Below are 22,730 nucleotides of genomic sequence, written 5' to 3' on the forward strand. Positions count from 1 at the left end.
TGCGGCAAGGGCTTCACCCAGAACGGCCACCTGCAGAGGCACCAGCTCACCCACACCGGCGAGCGCCCCTTCACCTGTGCCCAGTGCGGCAAGGGCTTCATCTGCTCCACCAGGCTGCTGTCCCACCAGCGGGTTCACACCGGTGACAGTCCCGTCCCCAGCCCGGTGTGTGGAGAGCGCTCTGCCATGGACTCCCACTCCCTGTGTCACCAGCACGTACACACCAGTGGCCAGCCCTACGACTGCCCGTACTGCGGTGAGTCGTTTGACAGCTCGCGGGGGTTACGGCATCACCGGCGGGCCCACGTCGGCGAGCAGCTGCTCCCACTGTGACAAGAGAGCACGGGGGCGGCGGGAGCACCAGCGGATACACACCGGAGAGAGACCCTTTGAGTGCGCTGAGTGTGGCAAGGGTTTCACTCGCATGTCCAGCCTGTGGCAGCAATATCGTACCCACAGCGGTGAGCGTCCCTTCCCCGGCCTGTCCTGTGATAAGGGCTACACCCGTCTTGACCACCTGCTGGAGCACCGGCAAATCCACACTGGCCAGCGCCCCTTCACCTGCCCGCTCTGTGGCAAGGCCTTTGCCCGCTCCTCCAGCCTGCTGGCACACCGCCACGTGGATAGATAGGCGCTGTTTAGGTAAACACAAAATACTGGAAGGAATGGGTAACATTTCTGGTCGAGACCCTCCTCAGTCTCGACCCGAAATATCACTCAATCCTTCTGTCCAGAGATGCTGCCTGTCCCGCTGAGTTACTCCAGCGTTTTGTGTCCATTTTTGTAAACCAGCATCTGCAGTTCCTCGTTTTTATACCATTCTGGTTAACTATGCAATACTCCAAATGCTACCTGAACAATGTCCCTTAAAGCTACACATATACATTCCTCTCTCCTTATCTCACATCCTTTTATCTCCTTATTTTCCCTCGCCTCTGTCACTTACTTCACGTTTCCAAAATAGTAACAAAAGATGCTGTGTGCCTTTGTTCATTAGAGTGATGGCCCAGGAGGGTTAAGTGTGTGTTGCATACTTGAATTTGTATCCTCTGCCACTCTCGCAGGCTAAATAATCAGTAAAACTTGTGTTGGTTGATCTAACTTATTGTGAGTTGTCTGTTTTAAGAAATGTACCTTAACAGTTCTGGACTCCCCCAACATGGGGAACATGTTTCCTGCATCTACCCTGTCCAATCCCTCACTAATTGTATACGATTCTATTATATACCCGCTCATCCTTCTGAATTCCAGTGAATACAAACCCAGTCGTCCCATTCTTTCAACATATGTCAGTCCCGCCATCATAGAAACATAGAAATTAGGTGCAGGAGTAGGCCATTCGGCCCTTCGAGCCTGCACCGCCATTCAATATGATCATGGCTGATCATCCAACTCAGTATCCCGTACCTGCCTTCTCTCCATACCCTCTGATCCCCTTAGCCACAAGGGCCACATCTAACTCCCTCTTAAATATAGCCAATGAACTGGCCTCGACTACCCTCTGTGGCAGGGAGTTCCAGAGATTCACCACTCTCTGTGTGAAAAAGGTTCTTCTCATCTCGGTTTTAAAGGATTTCCCCCTTATTCTTAAGCTGTGACCCCTTGTCCTGGACTTCCCCAACATCGGGAGCAATCTTCCTGCATCCAGCCTGTCCAACCCCTTAAGAATTTTGTACGTTTCTATAAGATCCCCTCTCAATCTCCTAAATTCTAGAGAGTATAAACCAAGTCTATCCAGTCTTTCTTCATAAGACAGTCCTGACATCCCAGGAATCAGTCTGGTGAACCTTCTCTGCACTCCCTCTATGGCAATAATGTCCTTCCTCAGATTTGGAGACCAAAACTGTACGCAATACTCCAGGTGTGGTCTCACCAAGACCCTGTACAACTGCAGTAGAACCCCCCTGCTCCTATACTCAAATCCTTTTGCTATGAAAGCTAACATACCATTCGCTTTCTTCACTGCCTGCTGCACCTGCATGCCTACTTTCAATGACTGGTGTACCATGACACCCAGGTCTCGCTGCATCTCCCCTTTTCCTAGTCGGCCACCATTTAGATAATAGTCTGCTTTCCTGTTTTTGCCACCAAAATGGATAACCTCACATTTATCCACATTATACTGCATCTGCCAAACATTTGCCCACTCACCCAGCCTATCCAAGTCACCTTGCAGTCTCCTAGCATCCTCCTCACAGCTAACACTGCCCCCCAGCTTAGTGTCATCCGCAAACTTGGAGATATTGCCTTCAATTCCCTCATCCAGATCATTAATATATATTGTAAATAGCTGGGGTCCCAGCACTGAGCCTTGCGGTACCCCACTAGTCACTGCCTGCCATTGTGAAAAGGACCCGTTTACTCCTACTCTTTGCTTCCTGTTTGCCAGCCAGTTCTCTATCCACATCAATACTGAACCCCCAATACCGTGTGCTTTAAGTTTGTAAACTAATCTCTTATGTGGGACCTTGTCGAAAGCCTTCTGGAAGTCCAGATACACCACATCCACTGGTTCTCCCCTATCCACGCTACTAGTTACATCCTCGAAAAATTCTATAAGATTCGTCAGACATGATTTACCTTTTGTAAATCCATGCTGACTTTGTCCAATGATTTCACCACTTTCCAAATGTGCTGCTATCCCATCTTTAATAACTGACTAGCAGTTTCCCCACTACCGATGTTAGACTAACTGGTCTGTAATTCCCCGTCATCTCAGGAATTAACCTGGTGAACCTACGCTGGGCTCCCTCAATAGCAAGAATATCCTTCCTCAAATTTGGAGACCAAAACTGCACACAATACTCCAGGTGTGGTGTCACCAGGGCCCTGTACAACTGCAGTAGGTCCACCTTGCTCCTAAACTCAATCCCTCTCTATGAAGGCCAACATGCCATTAGCTTATGATTTGAGCATAGGAGCAGGGAGGTTCTACTGCAGTTGTACAGGGTCTCGGTGAGACCACACCTGGAGTATTGCATACAGTTTTGGTCTCCTAATCTGAGGAAAGACATTCTTGCCATAGAGGGAGTACAGAGAAGGTTCACCAGACTGATTCCTGGGATGTCAGGACTTTCATATGAAGAAAGACTGGATAGACTCGGCTTGTACTCGCTAGAATTTACAAGATTGAGGGGGGATCTTATAGAAACTTACAAAATTCTTAAGGGGTTGGACAGGCTAGATGCAGGAAGATTGTTCCCAATGTTGGGGAAGTCCGGAACAAGGGGTCAGTTTAAGGATAAGGGGGAAATCTTTTAGGACCAAGATGAGGAAAACATTTTTCACACAGAGAGTGGTGAATCTCTGGAATTCTCTGCCGCAGAAGGTAGTTGAGGCCACACAGTTCATTGGCTATATTTAAGAGGGAGTTAGATGTGGCCCTTGTGGCTAAAGGGATCAGGGGGTATGGAGAGAAGGCAGGTACAGGATACTGAGTTGGATGATCAGCCATGATCATATTGAATGGCGAATGGTGCAGGCTCGAAGGGCCGAATGGCCTCTACTCCTGCACCTGTTGTCTATGTTTCTATGTTTCTAATCCAAACTCTCTCTCTCCCCCCTCTCTCTCCCCCTTCTCTCTGTCTCCTCCCCCTCCCCTCTCCCCGCCACTGGCGCTACAGGTCTCTCCGTTGCTAACTGCATTTAGTTGTCTCTGTACCGTACACTGACAATGACAATTAAAGTTGAATCTGAAGTTGAATTGAATTGAATCTTTGGTCTCCATTGAAGTCAATGGGAGTGAAGCCCAGGGGGAGGTGGCCATCTTTGATCAAGGCACTTCCCCACTCCATTGAAGTCAATGGGAGTGAAGCCTGGGGTGGCCATTTTTGATCAAGGCACTTCTCCACTCCATTGAAGTCAATGGGAGTGAAGCCCAGAGTGAGGTGGCCATCTTTGATCAAGGCACTTCATTGAAGTCAATGGGAGGTGAAGCCCAGGACGGCCATCTTTGTAAAAGGCACTTACCCATTTATTTATTGTATTTAGCGAATGCAAAGTCCTTTAGCCAAGCAGTTGCCTCTTGATCTGCTGTATGAAGGGTGACAAGTCCTCCTTTGAGTCTTTGTTGAGGGCATGCTTCAACGATGTGTTGCATTGTTTGCTGCTCTCCACAAGCACACCGTGGGGTTGGGCTGCTGCCCCATTTGTGAAGGCTGGCCAAGCAGGGGCCATGTCCAGTCCTGAATCTATTCAGCGTCGTCCACTGCTTCCTTGGGAGGTTGTTGCCAGGGACCGGTAGGGTGGGGTCTGACACCAGATGTTTATTTGGGACGTCCTTGGACTCCCATTCCCTTTTCCAAGCTGATTGGATGGTGAAATCAGCTGGTGGTGGGTTCTTCCAAATTGGTGGTCTAGATGGAAGTCGAGCAGTGGGTGGGTTGAAGATGTCCATGTGAATTGGCAGGTGAGGGGAGTGTTTGGTCTTTTGGAGCATCCTTTGAGTGAGGACTACTCGCCGGATGTGTGGAGGGGCTATGTTGGATTAGGACAGGGAGCCAGGGGAGTGGTGTTGAGCGGAGGATGTGTGGAGGGGCTATGTTGGATAGGACAGGGAGCCAGGGGAGTGGTGTTGTGTGGAGGGGCTATGTTGGATAGGACAGGGAGCCAGGGGAGTGGTGTTGAGCGGAGGATGTGTGGAGGGGCTATGTTGGATTAGGACAGGGAGCCAGGGGAGTGGTGTTGAGCGGAGGATGTGTGGAGGGGCTATGTTGGATAGGACAGGGAGCCAGGGGAGTGGTGTTGAGCGGAGGATGTGTGGAGGGGCTATGTTGGATAGGACAGGGAGCCAGGGGAGTGGTGTTGAGCGGAGGATGTGTGGAGGGGCTATGTTGGATAGGACAGGGAGCCAGGGGAGTGGTGTTGAGCGGAGGATGTGTGGAGGGGCTATGTTGGATAGGACAGGGAGCCAGGGGAGTGGTGTTGAGCGGAGGATGTGTGGAGGGGCTATGTTGGATAGGACAGGGAGCCAGGGGAGTGGTGTTGAGCGGATTGTTCCTGTGATGATCCTCATTGTTGAGTTCAATTGGGTGTCCACATGGTGTGTGTGGGACGACCTGGACCAAACAGGGGCACAATATTCGGCTGAAGAAAATGCAAGGGCTAGTGCTGAAATGCACAGTCTGGGGGCTGCTTCCCCCCCCCCCCCCCCCCCCCACTTTGAGCCAGCAAGCTACTGAGGAGATTGTTTCTGGACTTCACCTTAGCTGCTGTTCTTTTGAGATGTTCCTTGAAGGATAAGGTCCTGTCAAGGGTCGCTCTGAGGTAGGTTGGAGTGGGGGCATACTTCAGTTTGGTCCTGCTCAGATAGATGTTTGGTTCTCTTGTGGCTTCTGCATTATGCACTTTCCAGTGCACTTTCGAGTTCATTTCAAAATTCTTTTATTTGTTTTTAAATCGTTGAATGGGCTCGCCCCGCCTTACCTCTGCTTCTTCTTCTTCTATGTGGCGTTTTTTGGCGGTTGGCAAACAACTTTTTTGGTGCATTACCGCCACCAACTGGCATGGAGTGTGGATCAAACAACACCATTACATATACTAATAACCTATATCCTTCCGAACAAATTGGTTACCCTAAGAAAATGCAACAGGATTTGATAGCACTTATATGAACTTCCTTGCAAAATATCTACCAAATCAAATTGTATTCTTTCTTTTCTGAACTGCTCACTCATCCGTTCTCTCTCCTCCTCATACCTCTCACAATGTACAATGACATGCTCTATTGTCTCTTCTTGCCCACAGTATTCACATCTACCTGTATTATGCTTGCCTATTATAAAAAGTGTACTGTTCAGACCAGTGTGTCCAAATCTAATTCTTGAGATTACTGTCTCCTCTTTTCTGTTTTTTCCTGCACATCTCATTTCTCCCACTTTCCTCTGGACTCTGTAGAACCACCGTCCTTTCCGCTCTTCATCCCATTGCTTTTGCCATCTTTCCTTCAGTCTTTGCTTAATAATGTCTTTGATTTCAGTTTTACCTATGTTAATACTTAAATCAATTTTACTTCTTTTTGCTACCTCTTTTGCTACCTTATCTGCCATTTCGTTTCCTCTAATGCCAATGTGTGCTGGTACCCATAAAAATATGACTGTAAGCCCCATCATTTGAATTCTGAATAGTGTTTGTTGTATTTCAATCAAAATGTCTGGTCTACTGTCTGAATGGCTGTGCTGTAAACTCTTTATTGCTAAACCTGAATCTGAGCAAATAACTGTCCTTAAAGGCCTAGTATCCTCGACCCACTGTACCGCTAACAATATTGCAATCATTTCACCTGTGTATACTGAGACCTCATTATTGATCCTCTTCCCTACTTTGATGTGAAATTCTGGTACAATAAATGCTACTCCTACTTTATCTACTGAATCTTTTGATGCATCTGTATAAATTTGGACAAAACTGTAGTATCTGTCAATGTATTCCTGTATGATGACTGAATTATACCTATGTTGTTTATCCTTGTTTTCCTGTTCTAATGTTGTAAAGTCTACTGTTGCATCTGGAAGTATCCAAGGTGGAATTGAAGGTAATGGAACTGTTGGAACCACATTTAATTGTGCTATGCCGATTTGTACTGCTCTCTGGGTCACTGTCCATCCAAAACCTTTTGTTTCCCTTCTCTCCTTTTCCCAGCATGGTTTGACAGTAACTTGTGCTGGGTGTTCTTGACTCTGGCCCTGTAGGTTAATCCAGTAATTTAATGAAAGCTGTATCCTTCTCATCTCTAGAGGCATCTCCCCCATTTCAACCTGTAATGCTGCTGTTGGAGTTGTTTTTATTGCACCTGTACATATTCTCAATGCCTGATATTGAATGTTGTCTATTTTCTTAAGAGAAGTACTTGATGCGGACCCATACACCACACAACCATAATCTAACACAGATCTAATTAACCCAGTGTATTTATATAGCCTTCAAAGCTGTTCTATCTGCCCCCCAATCACATCCAACTAAACATCTCATTACATTAAGTATCTTCTTACATTTGTCCACTACTTTCTGAATATGAACCATCCATGTAATCCTCTCATCAAACCATAAACCTAAACATTTATAGTATTTTACTCTCTCCAATTCCTGGTTATATAATTTTAGTTTAACCTCACTACCAATTTCCTTCCTAGTAAAAAACATTATCTTTGTCTTTTCCACAGAAAATTTGAATCCCCATTTATAAGACCACTCTTGTACCTTTATTATAGCCCTCTGTAGTTTCTGCACAATAAACTTCACATTTCTCCCCCTTTTCCAGATTGCCCCATCATCCGCAAACAGTGAAACTCCCATTTCATTTACAATTTCATCATACACATCATTTATCATTACTAAAAATAGTAAAGGACTTATTATGCTCCCTTGAGGTGTTCCATTTACAATATCTAATGTTCCTGAGTATTGATTTCCAACTCGTACTTGTATTGACCTCCCAAATAAAAAATAATTAATCCATTTAAATATACGACCTTTAATCCCCAATTTACCTAGTTTCACTAATAACCCTTCTCCACACATCATATCATATGCTTTCTCAATATCAAAAAATACAGCTACTACACTTTCTCTGTTAATTTGTGCTCTCCTAATTTCATGTTCTAAACATATAGCTGGATCCATGGTGTTTCTCCCCTTCCTAAAACCACTCTGGTAATTGGATAAATATCCTTTATTTTCTACATAATATGTTAACCTTTCATTTACCATTTTTTCCATTACTTTACATATGTTGGATGTTAATGCAATAGGCCTATAACTCCCTGGGTTTGTCAGATCTTTACCTGACTTTCCTATTGGGATTACTACTGCCTCCTTCCACCTTTGCGGTAATTTCCCACCCTCCACACTTTATTATAAAATTCTAACAAAAAATCCTTGGATGTTTCACTGAGATGGTTTAACATGGTGTAACAAATCTGATCTTTACCTGGTGCTGACATCTTGGTTTTTCTAAGAGCTCGGTTGAATTCTGTCTTTGTGAATGGTTTGTTTAGAACATCGTTAGTGTCTTCCTCATGTCGTATTAACTGTCTATTCTCTGCTATGGTATTTTCTTTTCCTTTTCTTCCTTCTTCACTAACATTGTCTGAACTGTGAATTTTAGCAAAAGATTTTGCCAACATCTCTGCTTTCTCTTCGTCTTTCACTGCTGTAATTTCACCGTCAGTTAGGATTGGATATTTGTATTCTCTTTTAATTCCTTTCATTCTCCTTATCGAGATGAGAAGAACTTTTTTCACACAGAGAGTGGTGAATCTCTGGAACTCCCTGCCACAGAGGGTAGTCGAGGCCAGTTCATTGGCTATATTTAAGAGGGAGTTAGATGTGGCCCTTGTGGCTAAGGGGATCAGAGGGTATGGAGAGAAGGCAGGTACGGGATACTGAGTTGGATGATCAGCCATGATCATATTGAATGGCGGTGCAGGCTCGAAGGGCCGAATGGCCTACTCCTGCACCTAATTTCTATGTTTCTATGTTTCTATGTTTCTATCATTCCCCAAACTTGACCTACTTTTGTCTCCCTTCCCACTGAGTTACAAAATGTTCTCCAAAGTTCCCTCTTTGCATTTTTTATTACTCTTCTTACACTTGCTTGCAACCTTTTGTATTCAATAAGATTCTGAAAATTATGATTTCTTTTCAAAATTTTAAAAGCTTTATTTCGACACTTAATTGCTTTGTCACATTCCTTAGTCCACCATGGTACACTCTTTTTGTTGTGCTTACCTCCTTTCCTCTTAATGGACTTTGTTGCTGCCTCTAAAATGGCTTCGCAAACAGAAATATTTAAATTATCCACATCTTCATAAATATCAATTTTTTCCATTTCTTGATCACTAATAGTCTTAAACTTCTCCCAATCAGCACCACTAAAAGACCACTTTTGTATTCTCTCTGTATTATACTCCTCTAAACTCACTCCTACTACTATTTCTATCGGGTAGTGGTCACTTCCTACCGTTGGTGCTCAGCCCCCTGCTGTACTCACTCTATACTAATGAGTGCTCAGCCCCCTGCTGTACTCACTCTATACTAATGAGTGCTCAGCCCCCTGCTGTACTCACTCTATACTAATGAGTGCTCAGCCCCCTGCTGTACCCACTCTATACTCATGACTGCGTAGCCAGTCACAGTGTGAACTCCATCATCGGGGGGAAATCTTTGCTTTTCACTGCACATCTGGTTATGTGTATGTGACAAATAAACCTGACTTATGTCAATGGGAGGTGAAGAAGCCCAGGAGGGGGGTGGCGGCGGCCATCTTTGGTCAAGGCACATCTCCATTGAAGTCAATGGGAGTGAAGCCCAGTGGAGGCGGCGGCCATCTTTGGTCAAGGCGCTTCTCCATTGAAGCCAATGAGGGGGAGGGCGGCGGCCATCTTTGATCAGGGCGCTTCTCCATTGAAGCCAATGGTAGTGAAGCCCAGAGTGGGGGGCGGCGGCCATCTTTGCTACTGGCAGCCTTCTCCATTGCCCGGTGCGCGGTGACGTTCCGCCCCTCCGCGCGATGACGTCGCGGGGGGGGGGGGGCCGTGCGCGGTGACGTTGTGGGCGGGGACGCGCTGACGCAGTGACGTTGCCGCCGTTGCCGCTTCTCTGCTGGAGTTGAGTTTCTGTTTCTTCTCCTTTTTTTCTCTTTCTCTCCTTTTTCATCCGTTTTTTCTCCTTTTTCATCCCTTTTTCCGCCCGGAAACGGCTCCCGGGAAACCCCAGGGGCCGACGGGAGCGGGATCCGCAACTTCCGGCCGCCAATAACCCGGGAAACGCGACGAACGGCGGATTTATCGCTAGTTAGGGCGGGTTAACCGCTAGTTAGGGCGGGTTAAGCGCTGGTTAGGGCGGGTTAAGCGGTGACCACACGTGTTGGCCGTCGCTGACCAGTTTAGCGGCGATTTGGGGCCGTTCTGGAGGTAGGATCTCCCAATGTGGTCAAACGTGGCTTTTATCGCTAGTTAAGGCTGGTTAACCACTGGTTAGCGACTGGTTAACCCTCACTAGACGTGTTGGCCGTCACTGGCCCGTTTAGCAGCGATTTGGGGCCGTTCCGGCGGTAGAATCTCCAAAAGTGGAAAAATGCAGCCAAATGTGGCTTTTATCACTAGTTAAGGCGGGTTAACCATTGGTTAGCGCTCACTAGACGTGTTGGCCATCACCGACCCGTTTAGCGGCGATTTGGTGCCGGTTTGGTGCTAAAATAGCGAATACACACACAAATGGGATTTACCACTAGTTAAGGCGGGTTAACCGCTGGTTAACGGTTGGTTAGCGTTCACTGGACGTGTATGGAGGTGGTTGGCCGTCACTGGCCCGTTTATCGGGGATTTCGGGCCGTTCTGGAGGTTGATAGGTCAAATGTAGCCAAATGTGGTTTTTATCGCCAAATATCGCTAGTTAGGGAGGGTTAATCGCTAGTTAGCAACTGGCTAGCGCTCACAATACTCCAGGTGTGGTCTCACTAGGACTCTGTACAACTCTGAGCCTGGCGGAATGAGTGGAGCCGAGGGATCTAGGAGTGCGGGTACGAATTGGGCCGAAGGGCCTCTTTCCAATGCTGTATCACTTTATGACAAAGTGCTGGAGTAACTCAGCGGGTCAGGCAGCATCTGTGGAGAAGATAGACACAAATTGCTGGAGTAACTCAGCGGGTCAGGCAGCATCTGTGGAGAAGATAGACACAAAGTGCTGGAGTAACTCAGCGGGTCAGGCAGCATCTGTGGAGAGTAGGAATGGGTGGCGTTTTGGGTCGACACCCTTCTTTGGTTTAGTTTAGTTTAGAGATGCAGCGCGGAAACAACAGGCCTTTCGGCCCACGGAGTCCGTGCCGACCAGCGATCACCCCGTACACTAGCACTATCCCACGCACATTAGGGACAATTCAGCAATTTTGTGGAGGCCGATTCATCTACAACCCTGAACGTCTTTGGAGGAAACAGGAGCACCCGGAGTGAAAACCCACGCAGGTCAAAGGGAGAACGTACAAACTCCGCACAGACAGCACCCGTAGTCAGGATCGAGCCCGGGTCTCTGGCGGTGAGGCAGCAACTGTACCGCTGCTCCACTGTGCCGCGCAGAATTATATAACGGTTTCCTCCGCCATAAACACACTCAATATGTGCTAGTAATGTCCTGTTTGCCAGCATGTTGACCCTCTGTGTTCCCCTCCTGCAGGGTTTAGGAGCCGTTGCTGTGGACGGAGAGTCGGGGACGTGAGCGGCCATTGAGGGCGGCCAGGGTGCCGGCGAGCCCCCCATCTGCTCGGTGTGCGGGCTGAGCTTCGAGGGTCTGAGCTTCGATGGAGGACCAGATGACGGGGCACAACAAGGAGAGGCGTTATGATTGCGACGTGTGTGGCAAGGCCTGGCGGAGCCCGAGCGAGCTGGAGACCCACCTGCGGGTGCACACGGGAGAACGCCCCTTCGACTGCTCGGACTGCAGCAAGAGTTTCAACACGGCGAGTGGCCTGGAGACCCACCGGCGGTTGCACACGGGCGAGAAGCCCCATGTCTGCTCCACCTGCGGCAAGAGCTTTGCCCGGGTGTCGGCGCTGTGGGTGCACCGGCGGGTGCACAGCAGTGAGCGGCCCTTCACCTGCCCCGACTGCGGCAAAAGCTTCAAGTTGTCCGCGGACGTGAAGGTGCACAGGCGCGTGCACACCGGCGAGCGCCCCTACACCTGTAGCTACTGCGGCAAGGGCTTCACCCGGTACAGCGGCCTGCAGAATCACCAGTCCACCCACACCGGCGAGCGCCCCTACACCTGCGCCCAGTGCGGCAAGGGCTTCACCCACTCCACCAGGCTGCAGAATCACCAGCGCACCCACACTGGCGAGCGCCCCTACACCTGCGCCCAGTGCGGCAAGGGCTTCACCCTCTCCAGCACCCTGCTGAGGCACCAGCGCTCCCACACCGGCGAGCGCCCCTACACCTGTAGCGACTGCGGCAAGGGCTTCACCCAGAACAGCGGCCTGCAGAATCATCAGCGCACCCACACCGGCGAGCGCCCCTACACCTGCGCCCAGTGCGGCAAGGGCTTCACCCAGTACAACAGCCTGCAGAATCACCAGCGCACCCACACCGGCGAGCGCCCCTACACCTGCGCCCAGTGCGGCAAGGGCTTCACCCACTCCACCAGGCTGCTGATACACCAGCGCACCCACACCGGCGAGCGCCCCTACACCTGCGCCCAGTGCGGCAAGGGCTTCACCCTCTCCAGCAGCCTGCTCAGGCACCAGCGCACCCACACTGGCGAGCACCCTTACACCTGCGCCCAGTGTGGCAAGGGCTTCATCTGCTCCTCCACCCTGCAGAAGCACCAGCGCACCCACACCGTTGAGCGCCCATACACCTGCGCCCAGTGCGGCAAGGGCTTCACCCAGTCTAGTCACCTGCTGGTTCACCAGCGCAGCATCCACACCGGTGAGCGCCCATACACCTGCGCCCAGTGCGGCAAGGGCTTCACCCAGTCTAGTAACCTGCTGCTTCACCAGCGCACCCACACCGGCGAGCGCCCCTACACCTGCGCCCAGTGCGGCAAGGGCTTCACCCGCTCCAGCCACCTACAGAGTCACCAGCTCACCCACATCGGTGAGCGGCTCCCCTACACCTGCACCCAGTGCGGCAAGGGCTTCATCCAGTACGGCACCCTGCAGAAGCACCAGCGCACCCACACCGGCGAGCACCCCTACACCTGCGCCCAGTGCGACAAGGGCTTCACCTGCTGCTCCGCGCTGCTGGTGCACCAGCGCACACACACCGACGAACGCCCCTACACCTGCGCCCAGTGCGGCAAGAGCTTCACCCAGTCTACTCACCTGCTGCTTCACCAGCGCATCCACACCGGCGAGCGCCCCTACACCTGCGCCCAGTGCGGCAAGGGCTTCACCCAGTCCTCCATCCTGCTGAATCACGAGCGCATCCACACCGGCGAGCGCCCCTACACCTGCGCCCAGTGCGGCAAGGGCTTCACCCGCTCCAGCCACCTGCTGGTTCACCAGCGCACCCACACCGGCGAGCGCCCCTACACCTGCGCCCAGTGCAACAAGGGCTTCACCCGCTCCAGCAGCCTGCATAAGCACCAGCGCACACACACCGGCGAACGCCCCTACACCTGCGCCCAGTGCGGCAAGGGCTTCACCAAGTCCAGCAGCCTGCAGAAGCACCAGCGCACACACACCGGCGAGCGCCCCTACACCTGCACCCAATGCGGCAAGGGCTTCCCCAGTCCCAGCAGCCTGCAGAAGCACCAGCGCACACACACCGGCGAGCGCCCCTACACCTGCGCCCTGTGCGGCAAGGGCTTCACCCAGTCCTCCAACCTGCTGGTTCACCAGCGCACCCACACCGGTGAGCGCCCCTACACCTGCGCCCAGTGCGGCAAGGGCTTCACCTGCTCCAGCAGCCTGCAGAAGCACCAACGCACCCACACCGGCGAGCGTCCCTACACCTGTGCCCAGTGCGGCAAGGGCTTCATCTGCTCCACCAGGCTGCTGTCCCACCAGCGGGTTCACGCCGGTGACAGTCCCGTCCCCAGCCCGGTGTGTGGAGAGCGCTCTGCCATGGACTCCCACGCCCTGTCTCACCAGCACGTGCACACCAGTGTCCCGCCCTACGACTGCCCGTACTGTGGTGAGTCGTTTGACAGCTCGCGGGGGTTGCGGCATCACCGGCGGGCCCACGTCGGCGAGCAGCTGATCCCACTGTGACAAGAGAGCACGGGGGCTGCGGGAGCACCAGCGGATACACACCGGAGAGAGACCCTTAGTGTGCGCTGAGTGTGGCAAGGGTTTCACTCGCATGTCCAGCCTGTGGCAGCAATATCGTACCCACAGCGGTGAGCGTCCCTTCCCCGGCCTGTCCTGTGGTAAGGGCTACACCCGCCTTGACCACCTGCTGGAGCACCGGCGAATCCACACTGGCCAGCGCCCCTTCACCTGCCCGCTCTGTGGCAAGGCCTTTGCCCGCTCCTCCAGCCTGCTGGCACACCGCCACGTGGATAGATAGGCGCTGTTTAGGTAAACACAAAATACTGGAAGGAATGGGTAACATTTCTGGTCGAGACCCTCCTCAGTCTTGACCCGAAATGTCACTCAGTCCTTCTGTCCAGAGATGCTGCCTGTCCCGCTGAGTTACTCCAGCGTTTTGTGTCCATTTTTGTAAACCAGCATCTGCAGTTCCTCGTTTTTATACCATTCTGGTTAACTATGCAATACTCCAAATGCTACCTGAACAATGTCCCTTAAAGCTACACATATACATTCCTCTCTCCTTATCTCACATCCTTTTATCTCCTTATTTTCACTCGCCTCTGTCACTTACTTCACGTTTCCAAAATAGTAACAAAAGATGCTGTGTGCCTTTGTTCATTAGAGTAATGGCCCAGGAGGGTTAAGTGTGTGTTGCATACTTGACTTTGTATCCCCTGCCACTCTCGCCGGCTAAATAATCAGTAAAGCTTGTGTTGGTTGATCTAACTTATTGTGAGTTGTCTGTTTTAAGAAATGTACCTTAACAGTTCTGGACTCCCCCAACATGGGGAACATGTTTCCTGCATCTACCCTGTCCAATCCCTCACTAATTGTATACGATTCTATAAGATACCCGCTCATCCTTCTGAATTCCAGTGAATACAAACCCAGTCGTCCCATTCTTTCAACATATGTCAGTCCTGCCATCATCTCAGGAATTAACCTGGTGAACCTACGCTGGGCTCCCTCAATAGCAAGAATATCCTTCCTCAAATTTTGAGACCAAAACTGCACACAATACTCCAGGTGTGGTGTCACCAGGGCCCTGTACAACTGCAGTAGGTCCACCTTGCTCCTAAACTCAACCCCTCTCTCTATGAAGGCCAACATGCCATTAGCTTATGATTTGAGTATAGGAGCAGGGAGGTTCTACTGCAGTTGTACGGGGGCTTGGTGAGACCACACCTGGAGTATTGCGTACAGTTTTGGTCTCCTAATCTGAGGAAAGACATTCTTGCCATAGAGGGAATACAGAGAAGGTTCACCAGACTGATTACTGGGATGTCAGGACTTTCACATGAAGAAAGACTGGATAGACTCGCCTTGTACTCGCTAGAATTTAGAAGATTGAGGGGGGATCTTATAGAAACTTACAACATTCTTAAGGGGTTGGACAGGCTGGATGCAGGAAGATTGTTTCCGATGTTGGGGAAGTCCAGAACAAGGGGTCACAGTTTAAGGATAAGGAGGAAATCTTTTAGGACCGAGATGAGGAAAACATTTTTCACAGAGAGAGTGGTGAATCTGTGGAATTCTCTGCCACAGAAGGTAGTTGAGGCCACACAGTTCATTGGCTATATTTAAGAGGGAGTTAGATGTGGCCCTTGTGGCTAAAGGGATCAGGGGGTATGGAGAGAAGGCAGGTACAGGATACTGAGTTGGATGATCAGCCATGATCATATTGAATGGCGGTGCAGGCTTGAAGGGCCGAATGGCCTCTTCTCCTGCACCTATTGTCTATGTTTCTATGCCATTAGCTTTCTTCACTGCCTGCTGTACCTGCATGCTTACTTTCAGTGACTGATGTAACAGGACACACAGATCTCGTTGTACTTCACATTATCCTAACCTGACACTATTCGTATAAACAGTGCTGGAGTAACACCTTACACTTCCTTATCTCTGTGCCTCCCTCTCAGTCTGAAGAAGGTTCCTTCACTCCAGCGATGCTGCCTGATCCGCTGAGTTACTCCAGCACTCTGTGAAACGTCACCTATCCATGTTCTCCACAGATGCTGCCTGACCCGCTGAGTTACTCCAGCGCTCTGTGTAACGTCACCTATCCATGTTCTCCACACAGATGCTGCCTGACCCGATGAGTTACTCCAGCACTCTGTGAAACGTCACCTATCCATGTTCTCCACAGATGCTGCCTGACCCGCTGAGTTACTCCAGCACCCTGTGAAACGTCACCTATCGTCACCTATCCATGTTCTCCACAGATGCACAGTGAGGTGTTACACCTTGGCAGGACAAATCAAAATAGGACGTACATGATAAATGGTAGGGAATTGAAGAATACAGTTGAACAGAGGGATCTGGGAATAACCGTGCATAGTTCCTTGAAGGTGGAATCTCATATAGATAGGGTGGTAAAGAAAGCTTTTGGTATGCTAGCCTTTATAAATCAGAGCATTGAGTATAGAAGCTGGGATGTAATGTTAAAATTGTACAAGGCATTGGTGAGACCAAATCTGGAGTATGGTGTACAATTTTGGTCGCCCAATTATAGGAAGGATGTCAACAAAATAGAGAGAGTACAGAGGAGATTTACTAGAATGTTGCCTGGGTTTCAACAACTAAGTTACAGAGATAGGTTGAACAAGTTAGGTCTTTATTCTCTGGAGCGCAGAAGGTTAAGGGGGGACTTGATAGAGGTCTTTAAAATGATGAGAGGGATAGACAGAGTTGACGTGGACAAGCTTTTCCCACTGAGAGTAGGGAAGATTCAAACAAGGGGACATGACTTGAGAATTAAGGGACTGAAGTTTAGGGGTAACATGAGGGGGAACTTCTTTACTCAGAGAGTGGTAGCGGTGTGGAATGAGCTTCCAGTGAAGGTGGTGGAGGCAGGTTCGTTGGTATCATTTAAAAATAAATTGGATAGGCATATGGATGAGAAGGGAATGGAGGGTTATGGTATGAGTGCAGGCAGGTGGGACTAGGGGAGAATACGTGTTCGGCACGGACTTGTAGGGCCGAGATGGCCTGTTTCCGTGCTGTAATTGTTATATGGTTATATGGTTGTTCTCCACAGATGCTGCCTGACCCGCTGAGTTACTCCAGCACTCTGTGAAACGTCACCTATCCATGTTCTCCACAGATGCTGCCTGACCCGCTGAGTTACTCCAGCATTCTGTGTCTATTGACAACTGCAGTAGGTCCACCTTGCTCCTAAGGTCCATCTTTGATACTGGCAGACATCTCCATTGAAGCCCAGGGAGAGGCGGCGGCCATCTTTGATCAGGGCACTTCTTCCATTGAAGGCAATGAGAAGGGAGGGGCCGGGCCCGGTGACGTTCTACCCCTCCGCGCGATGACGTCGGGCCCCATACGCGGTGACGTTGTGTGCAGGGACGCGCTGACGCAGCGACGTGGCCCCGCCCCCTCCTGCTCCTCCCGCCGCCGCCATCTTGTCGCTTCTCTGCTGGAGTTGAGTCTCACCTTTTCTTCTCCTTTTTCGGCGGATTTATCGCTATTTAAGGCGGGTTATCCGCTAGTTAGCGGCTGGTTAGCGCTGACCACACGTGTTGGCCGTCGCTGACCAGTTTAGCCGCGATTTGGGGCCGTTCTGGGGGTTGAATCTCCCAATGTGGTCAAATGCAGCCAAATGTGGCTTTTATCGCCTAATATCGCTAGTTAGGGCTGGTTAACCGCTGGTTAGCAACTGGTTAACGATCACTGAACGTGTTAACCCTCCCTGGCCCGTTTAGCGGCGATTTGGGGCCGTTCTAGGGTTTAATCTCCCAATGTGGTCAAATGTGACTTTTATCGCTAGTTAAGGCGGGTTAACCACTGGTTAGTAGTTGGTTAACGGCTGGTTAACGCTCACCACACGTGTTGGCCGCCGCTGACCAGTTTAGCAGCGATTTGGGGCAGTTCTGGGGTTGAATCTCCCAATGTAGTCAAATGTGGCTTTTATCGCCTAATATCGCTAGTTAGGGCTGGTAAACCGCTGGTTAGCGGCTGGTTACCGCTCACTAGACGTGTTGGCCGTCGCTGACCCGTTTAGCAGCGATTTGGGGCCGGTTTGGTACTAAAATGGTGAAAACACACACAAATGGGATTTATCGCTAGTTGAGGCGGGTTAACCGCTAGTTAGCAACTGGTTAGCGCTCACTGGATGTGCTGGCTGTCAGTGGCTGTTTATCAGCGATTGTGGGCCGTTCTGGAGGTAGAATCTGCAAATGTGGCTTTAATAGAAACATAGACAATAGGTGCAGGAGTAGAGGCCATTCGGGTACGAATTGGGCGCAAGGGCCTCTTTCCAATGCTGTATCACTTTATGACAAAGTGCTGGAGTAACTCAGCGGGTCAGGCAGCATCTGTGGAGAAGATAGACACAAAGTGCTGGAGTAACTCAGCGGGTCAGGCAGCATCTGTGGAGAGTAGGAATGGGTGGCGTTTTGGGTCGACACCCTTCTTTGGTTTAGTTTAGTTTAGAGATGCAGCGCGGAAACAACAGGCCTTTCGGCCCACGGAGTCCGTGCCGACCAGCGATCACCCCGTACACTAGCACTATCCCACGCACATTAGGGACAATTCAGCAATTTTGTGGAGGCCGATTCATCTACAACCCTGAACGTCTTTGGAGGAAACAGGAGCACCCGGAGTGAAAACCCACGCAGGTCAAAGGGAGAACGTACAAACTCCGCTCAGACAGCACCCGTAGTCAGGATCGAGCCCGGGTCTCTGGCGGTGAGGCAGCAACTGTACCGCTGCTCCACTGTGCCGCGCAGAATTATATAACGGTTTCCTCCGCCATAAACACACTCAATATGTGCTAGTAATGTCCTGTTTGCCAGCTTGTTGACCCTCTGTGTTCCCCTCCTGCAGGGTTTAGGAGCCGTTGCTGTGGACGGAGAGACGGGTACGTGAGCGGCCATTGAGGGCGGCCAGGGTGCCGGCGAGCCCCCCATCTGCTCGGTGTGCGGGCTGAGCTTTGAGGGTCTGAGCTTCGATGGAGGACCAGATGACGGGGCACAACAAGGAGAAGCGTTATGAGTGTGACGTGTGTGGCAAGGCCTGCCGGAGCCCGAGCGAGCTGGAGGCCCACCGGCGGGTGCACACGGGAGAACGGCCCTTCGACTGCTCGGACTGCGGCAAGAGTTTCAAGACGGCGGATGTCCTGGAGACCCACCGGCGGGTGCACACGGGCGAGAAGCCCTATGGCTGCTCCACATGTGGCAAGAACTTTGCCTTGTTGTCTGGGCTACGGCAGCACCGGCAGTTGCACACGGGCGAGAAGCCCCATGTCTGCTCCACCTGCGGCAAGAGCTTTGCCCGGGTGTCGGCGCTGTGGGTGCACCAGCGGGTGCACAGCAGTGAGTGGCCCTTCACCTGCTCCGACTGTGGCAAAGGCTTCAAGTCGTCCAGGGAACTGAAGGTGCACAGGCACGTGCACACCAGCGAGCGCCCTTACACCTGTAGCGACTGCGGCAAGGGCTTCACCCAGTACAGCGGCCTGCTGGATCACCAGCACACCCACACCGGCGAGCGCCCCTACACCTGCGCCCAATGCGGCAAGGGCTTCCCAACCTCCACCAGGCTGCTGGTTCACCAGCTCACCCACACCGGCGAGCGCCCCTACACCTGCGCCCAGTGTGGCAAGGGCTTCACCCAGCCCTCCAACCTGTATAGGCACCAACGCACCCACACCGGCAAGCACCCCTACACCTGCGCTCAATGCGGCAAGGGCTTCCCCAGCTCCACCAGGCTGCTGAATCACCAGCGCTCCCACACTGGCGAACGCCCCTTCACCTGCGCCCAGTGCGGCAAGGGCTTCACCAACTCTGGCTCCCTGCAGAGGCACCAGCGCACCCACACCGGTGAGCGCCCCTACACCTGCGCCCAGTGCGGCAAGGGCTTCACCAACTCTGGCTCCCTGCAGAGGCACCAGCGCACCCACACCGGGGAGCGCCCCTACACCTGCGCCCAGTGCGGCAAGGGCTTCACCCAGTCCTCCAACCTGCTGGAGCACCAGCGCACCCACACTGGCGAACGCCCCTTCACCTGCGCCCAGTGTGGAAAGGGCTTCACCATCTCCGCCACGCTGCTGGTGCACCAGCGCACCCACACCGGCGAACGCCCCTACACCTGCGCCCAGTGTGGCAAGGGCTTCACCTGCTCCATCAGGCTGCTGTCCCACCAGCGGGTTCACACCGGTGACCGTCCAGTCCCCAGCCCAGTGTGTGGAGAGCACTCTGCCATGGACTCCCACTCCCTGTGTCACCAGCACATGCACACCAGTGTCCCGCCCTACGACTGCCCGTACTGCGGTGAGTCGTTTGACAGCTCGCGGGGGTTGCGGCATCACCAGCGGACCCACGTCGGCGAGCAGCTGCTCCCACTGTGACAAGAGAGCACGGGGGCGGCGGGAGCACCAGCGGATACACACCGGAGAGAGACCCTTTGAGTGCGCTGAGTCTGGCAAGGGTTTCACTCGCATGTCGCATATGGACTTCAGAAAGGCCTTTGACAAGGTTCCTCATGGAAGGTTGGTTAAGAAGGTTCAATGGTTGGGTATTAATGGTGGAGTAGCAAGGTGGATTCAACAGTGGCTGAATGGGAGATGCCAGAGAGTAATGGTGGATGGTTGTTTGTCAGGTTGGAGGCCAGTGACGAGTGGGGTGCCACAGGGATCTGTGTTGGGTCCACTGTTGTTTGTCATGTACATCAATGATCTGGACGATGGTGTGGTAAATTGGATTAGTAAGTATGCAGATGATACTAAGATAGGTGGGGTTGCGGGTAATGAAGTAGAGTTTCAAAGTCTACAGAGAGATTTATGCCAGTTGGAAGAGTGGGCTGAAAGATGGCAGATGGAGTTTAATGCTGATAAGTGTGAGGTGCTACATCTTGGCAGGACAAATCAAAATAGGACGTACATGGTAAATGGTAGGGAATTGAAGAATGTAGGTGAACAGAGGGATCTGGGAATAACTGTGCACAGTTCCCTGAAAGTGGAATCTCATGTAGATAGGGTGGTAAAGAAAGCTTTTGGTGTGCTGGCCTTTATAAATCAGAGCATTGAGTATAGAAGTTGGGATGTAATGTTAAAATTGTACAAGGCATTGGTGAGGCCAATTCTGGAGTATGGGGTACAATTTTGGTCGCCTAATTATAGGAAGGATGTCAACAAAATAGAGAGAGTACAGAGGAGATTTACTAGAATGTTGCCTGGGTTTCAGCAACTAAGTTACAGAGAAAGGTTGAACAAGTTAGGGCTTTATTCTTTGGAGCGCAGAAAGTTAAGGGGGGACTTGATAGAGGTTTTTTAAATGATGAGAGGGATAGACAGAGTTGACGTGGAAAAGCTTTTCCCACTGAGAGTAGGGAAGATTCAAACAAGGGGACATGACTTGAGAATTAAGGGACTGAAGTTTAGGGGTAACATGAGGGGGGACTTCTTTACTCAGAGAGTGGTAGCTGTGTGGAATGAGCTTCCAGTGAAGGTGGTGGAGGCAGGTTAGTTTTTATCATTTAAAAATAAATTTGATAGTTATATGGATGAGAAAGGAATGGAGGGTTATGGTCTGAGCGCAGGTAGATGGGACTGGGGGAGATTATGTGTTCGGCACGGACTAGAAGGGTCGAGATGGCCTGTTTCCGTGCTGTCATTGTTATATGGTTATATGGTTATGTCCAGCCTGTGGCAGCAATATCGTACCCACAGCGGTGAGCGTCCCTTCCCCGGCCTGTCCTGTGGTAAGGGCTACACCCGCCTTGACCACCTGCTGGAGCACCGGCGAATCCACACTGGCCAGCGCCCCTTCACCTGCCCGCTCTGTGGCAAGGCCTTTGCCCGCTCCTCCAGCCTGCTGGCACACCGCCACGTGGATAGATAGGCGCTGTTTAGGTAAACACAAAATACTGGAAGGAATGGGTAACGTTTCTGGTCGAGACCCTCCTCAGTCTCGACCCGAAATGTCACTCAGTCCTTCTGTCCAGAGATGCTGCCTGTCCCGCTGAGTTACTCCAGCGTTTTGTGTCCATTTTTGTAAACCAGCATCTGCAGTTCCTCGTTTTTAAACCATTCTGGTTAACTATGCAATACTCCAAATGCTACCTGAACATTGTCCCTTAAAGCTACACATATACATTCCTCTCTCCTTATCTCACATCCTTTTATCTCCTTATTTTCCCTCGCCTCTGTCACTTACTTCACGTTTCCAAAATAGTAACAAAAGATGCTGTGGGCCTTTGTTCATTAGAGTGATGGCCCAGGAGGGTTAAGTGTGTGTTGCATACTTGAATTTGTATCCCCTGCCACTCTCGCCGGCTAAATAATCAGTAAAGCTTGTGTTGGTTGATCTAACTTATTGTGAGTTGTCTGTTTTAAGAAATGTACCTTAACAGTTCTGGACTCCCCCAACATGGGAACATGTTTCCTGCATCTACCCTGTCCAATCCCTCACTAATTGTATACTATTCTATAAGATACCCGCTCATCCTTCTGAATTCCAGTGTATACAAACCCAGTCGTCCCATTCTTTCAACATATGTCAGTCCTGCCATCATCTCAGGAATTAACCTGGTGAACCTACGCTGGGCTCCCTCAATAGCAAGAATATCCTTCCTCAAATTTGGAGACCAAAACTGCACACAATACTCCAGGTGTGGTGTCACCAGGGCCCTGTACAACTGCAGTAGGTCCACCTTGCACCTGCACTCAATCCCTCTCTCTATGAAGGCCAACATGCCATTAGCTTATGATTTGAGTCTAGGAGCAGGGAGGTTCTACTGCAGTTGTACAGGGTCTTGGTGAGACCACACCTGGAGTATTGCGTACAGTTTTGGTCTCCTAATCTGAGGAAAGACATTCTTGCCATAGAGGGAGTACAGAGAAGGTTCACCAGACTGATTCCTGGGATGTCAGGACTTTCATATGAAGAAAGACTGGATAGACTCGGCTTGTACTCGCTAGAATTTAGAAGATTGAGGGGGGATCTTATAGAAACTTACAACATTCTTAAGGGGTTGGACA

The 22,730-nt window shown here is 50.9% G+C and overlaps 1 protein-coding gene across 1 annotated transcript; it reads left to right on the forward strand.

The window, feature by feature from the left end:
- Positions 1-379: 379 nt before the first annotated feature.
- On the forward strand, positions 380-21,442 carry LOC116969574 (zinc finger protein 585A-like; the record flags this gene model as incomplete). Its single annotated transcript, XM_033016411.1, has 7 exons — positions 380-429; positions 514-607; positions 11,384-13,315; positions 13,725-13,976; positions 18,795-19,068; positions 19,144-20,192; positions 21,387-21,442. Coding segments are annotated over 6 exons (3,558 nt in total), but the record flags the coding sequence as incomplete, so codon positions are not given.
- Between the last annotated feature and the right edge of the window lie 1,288 nt (positions 21,443-22,730).

This window comes from Amblyraja radiata, unplaced genomic scaffold, assembly GCF_010909765.2.
Source record: "Amblyraja radiata isolate CabotCenter1 unplaced genomic scaffold, sAmbRad1.1.pri S88, whole genome shotgun sequence".
NCBI classification, from domain to species: Eukaryota; Metazoa; Chordata; class Chondrichthyes; order Rajiformes; family Rajidae; genus Amblyraja; species Amblyraja radiata.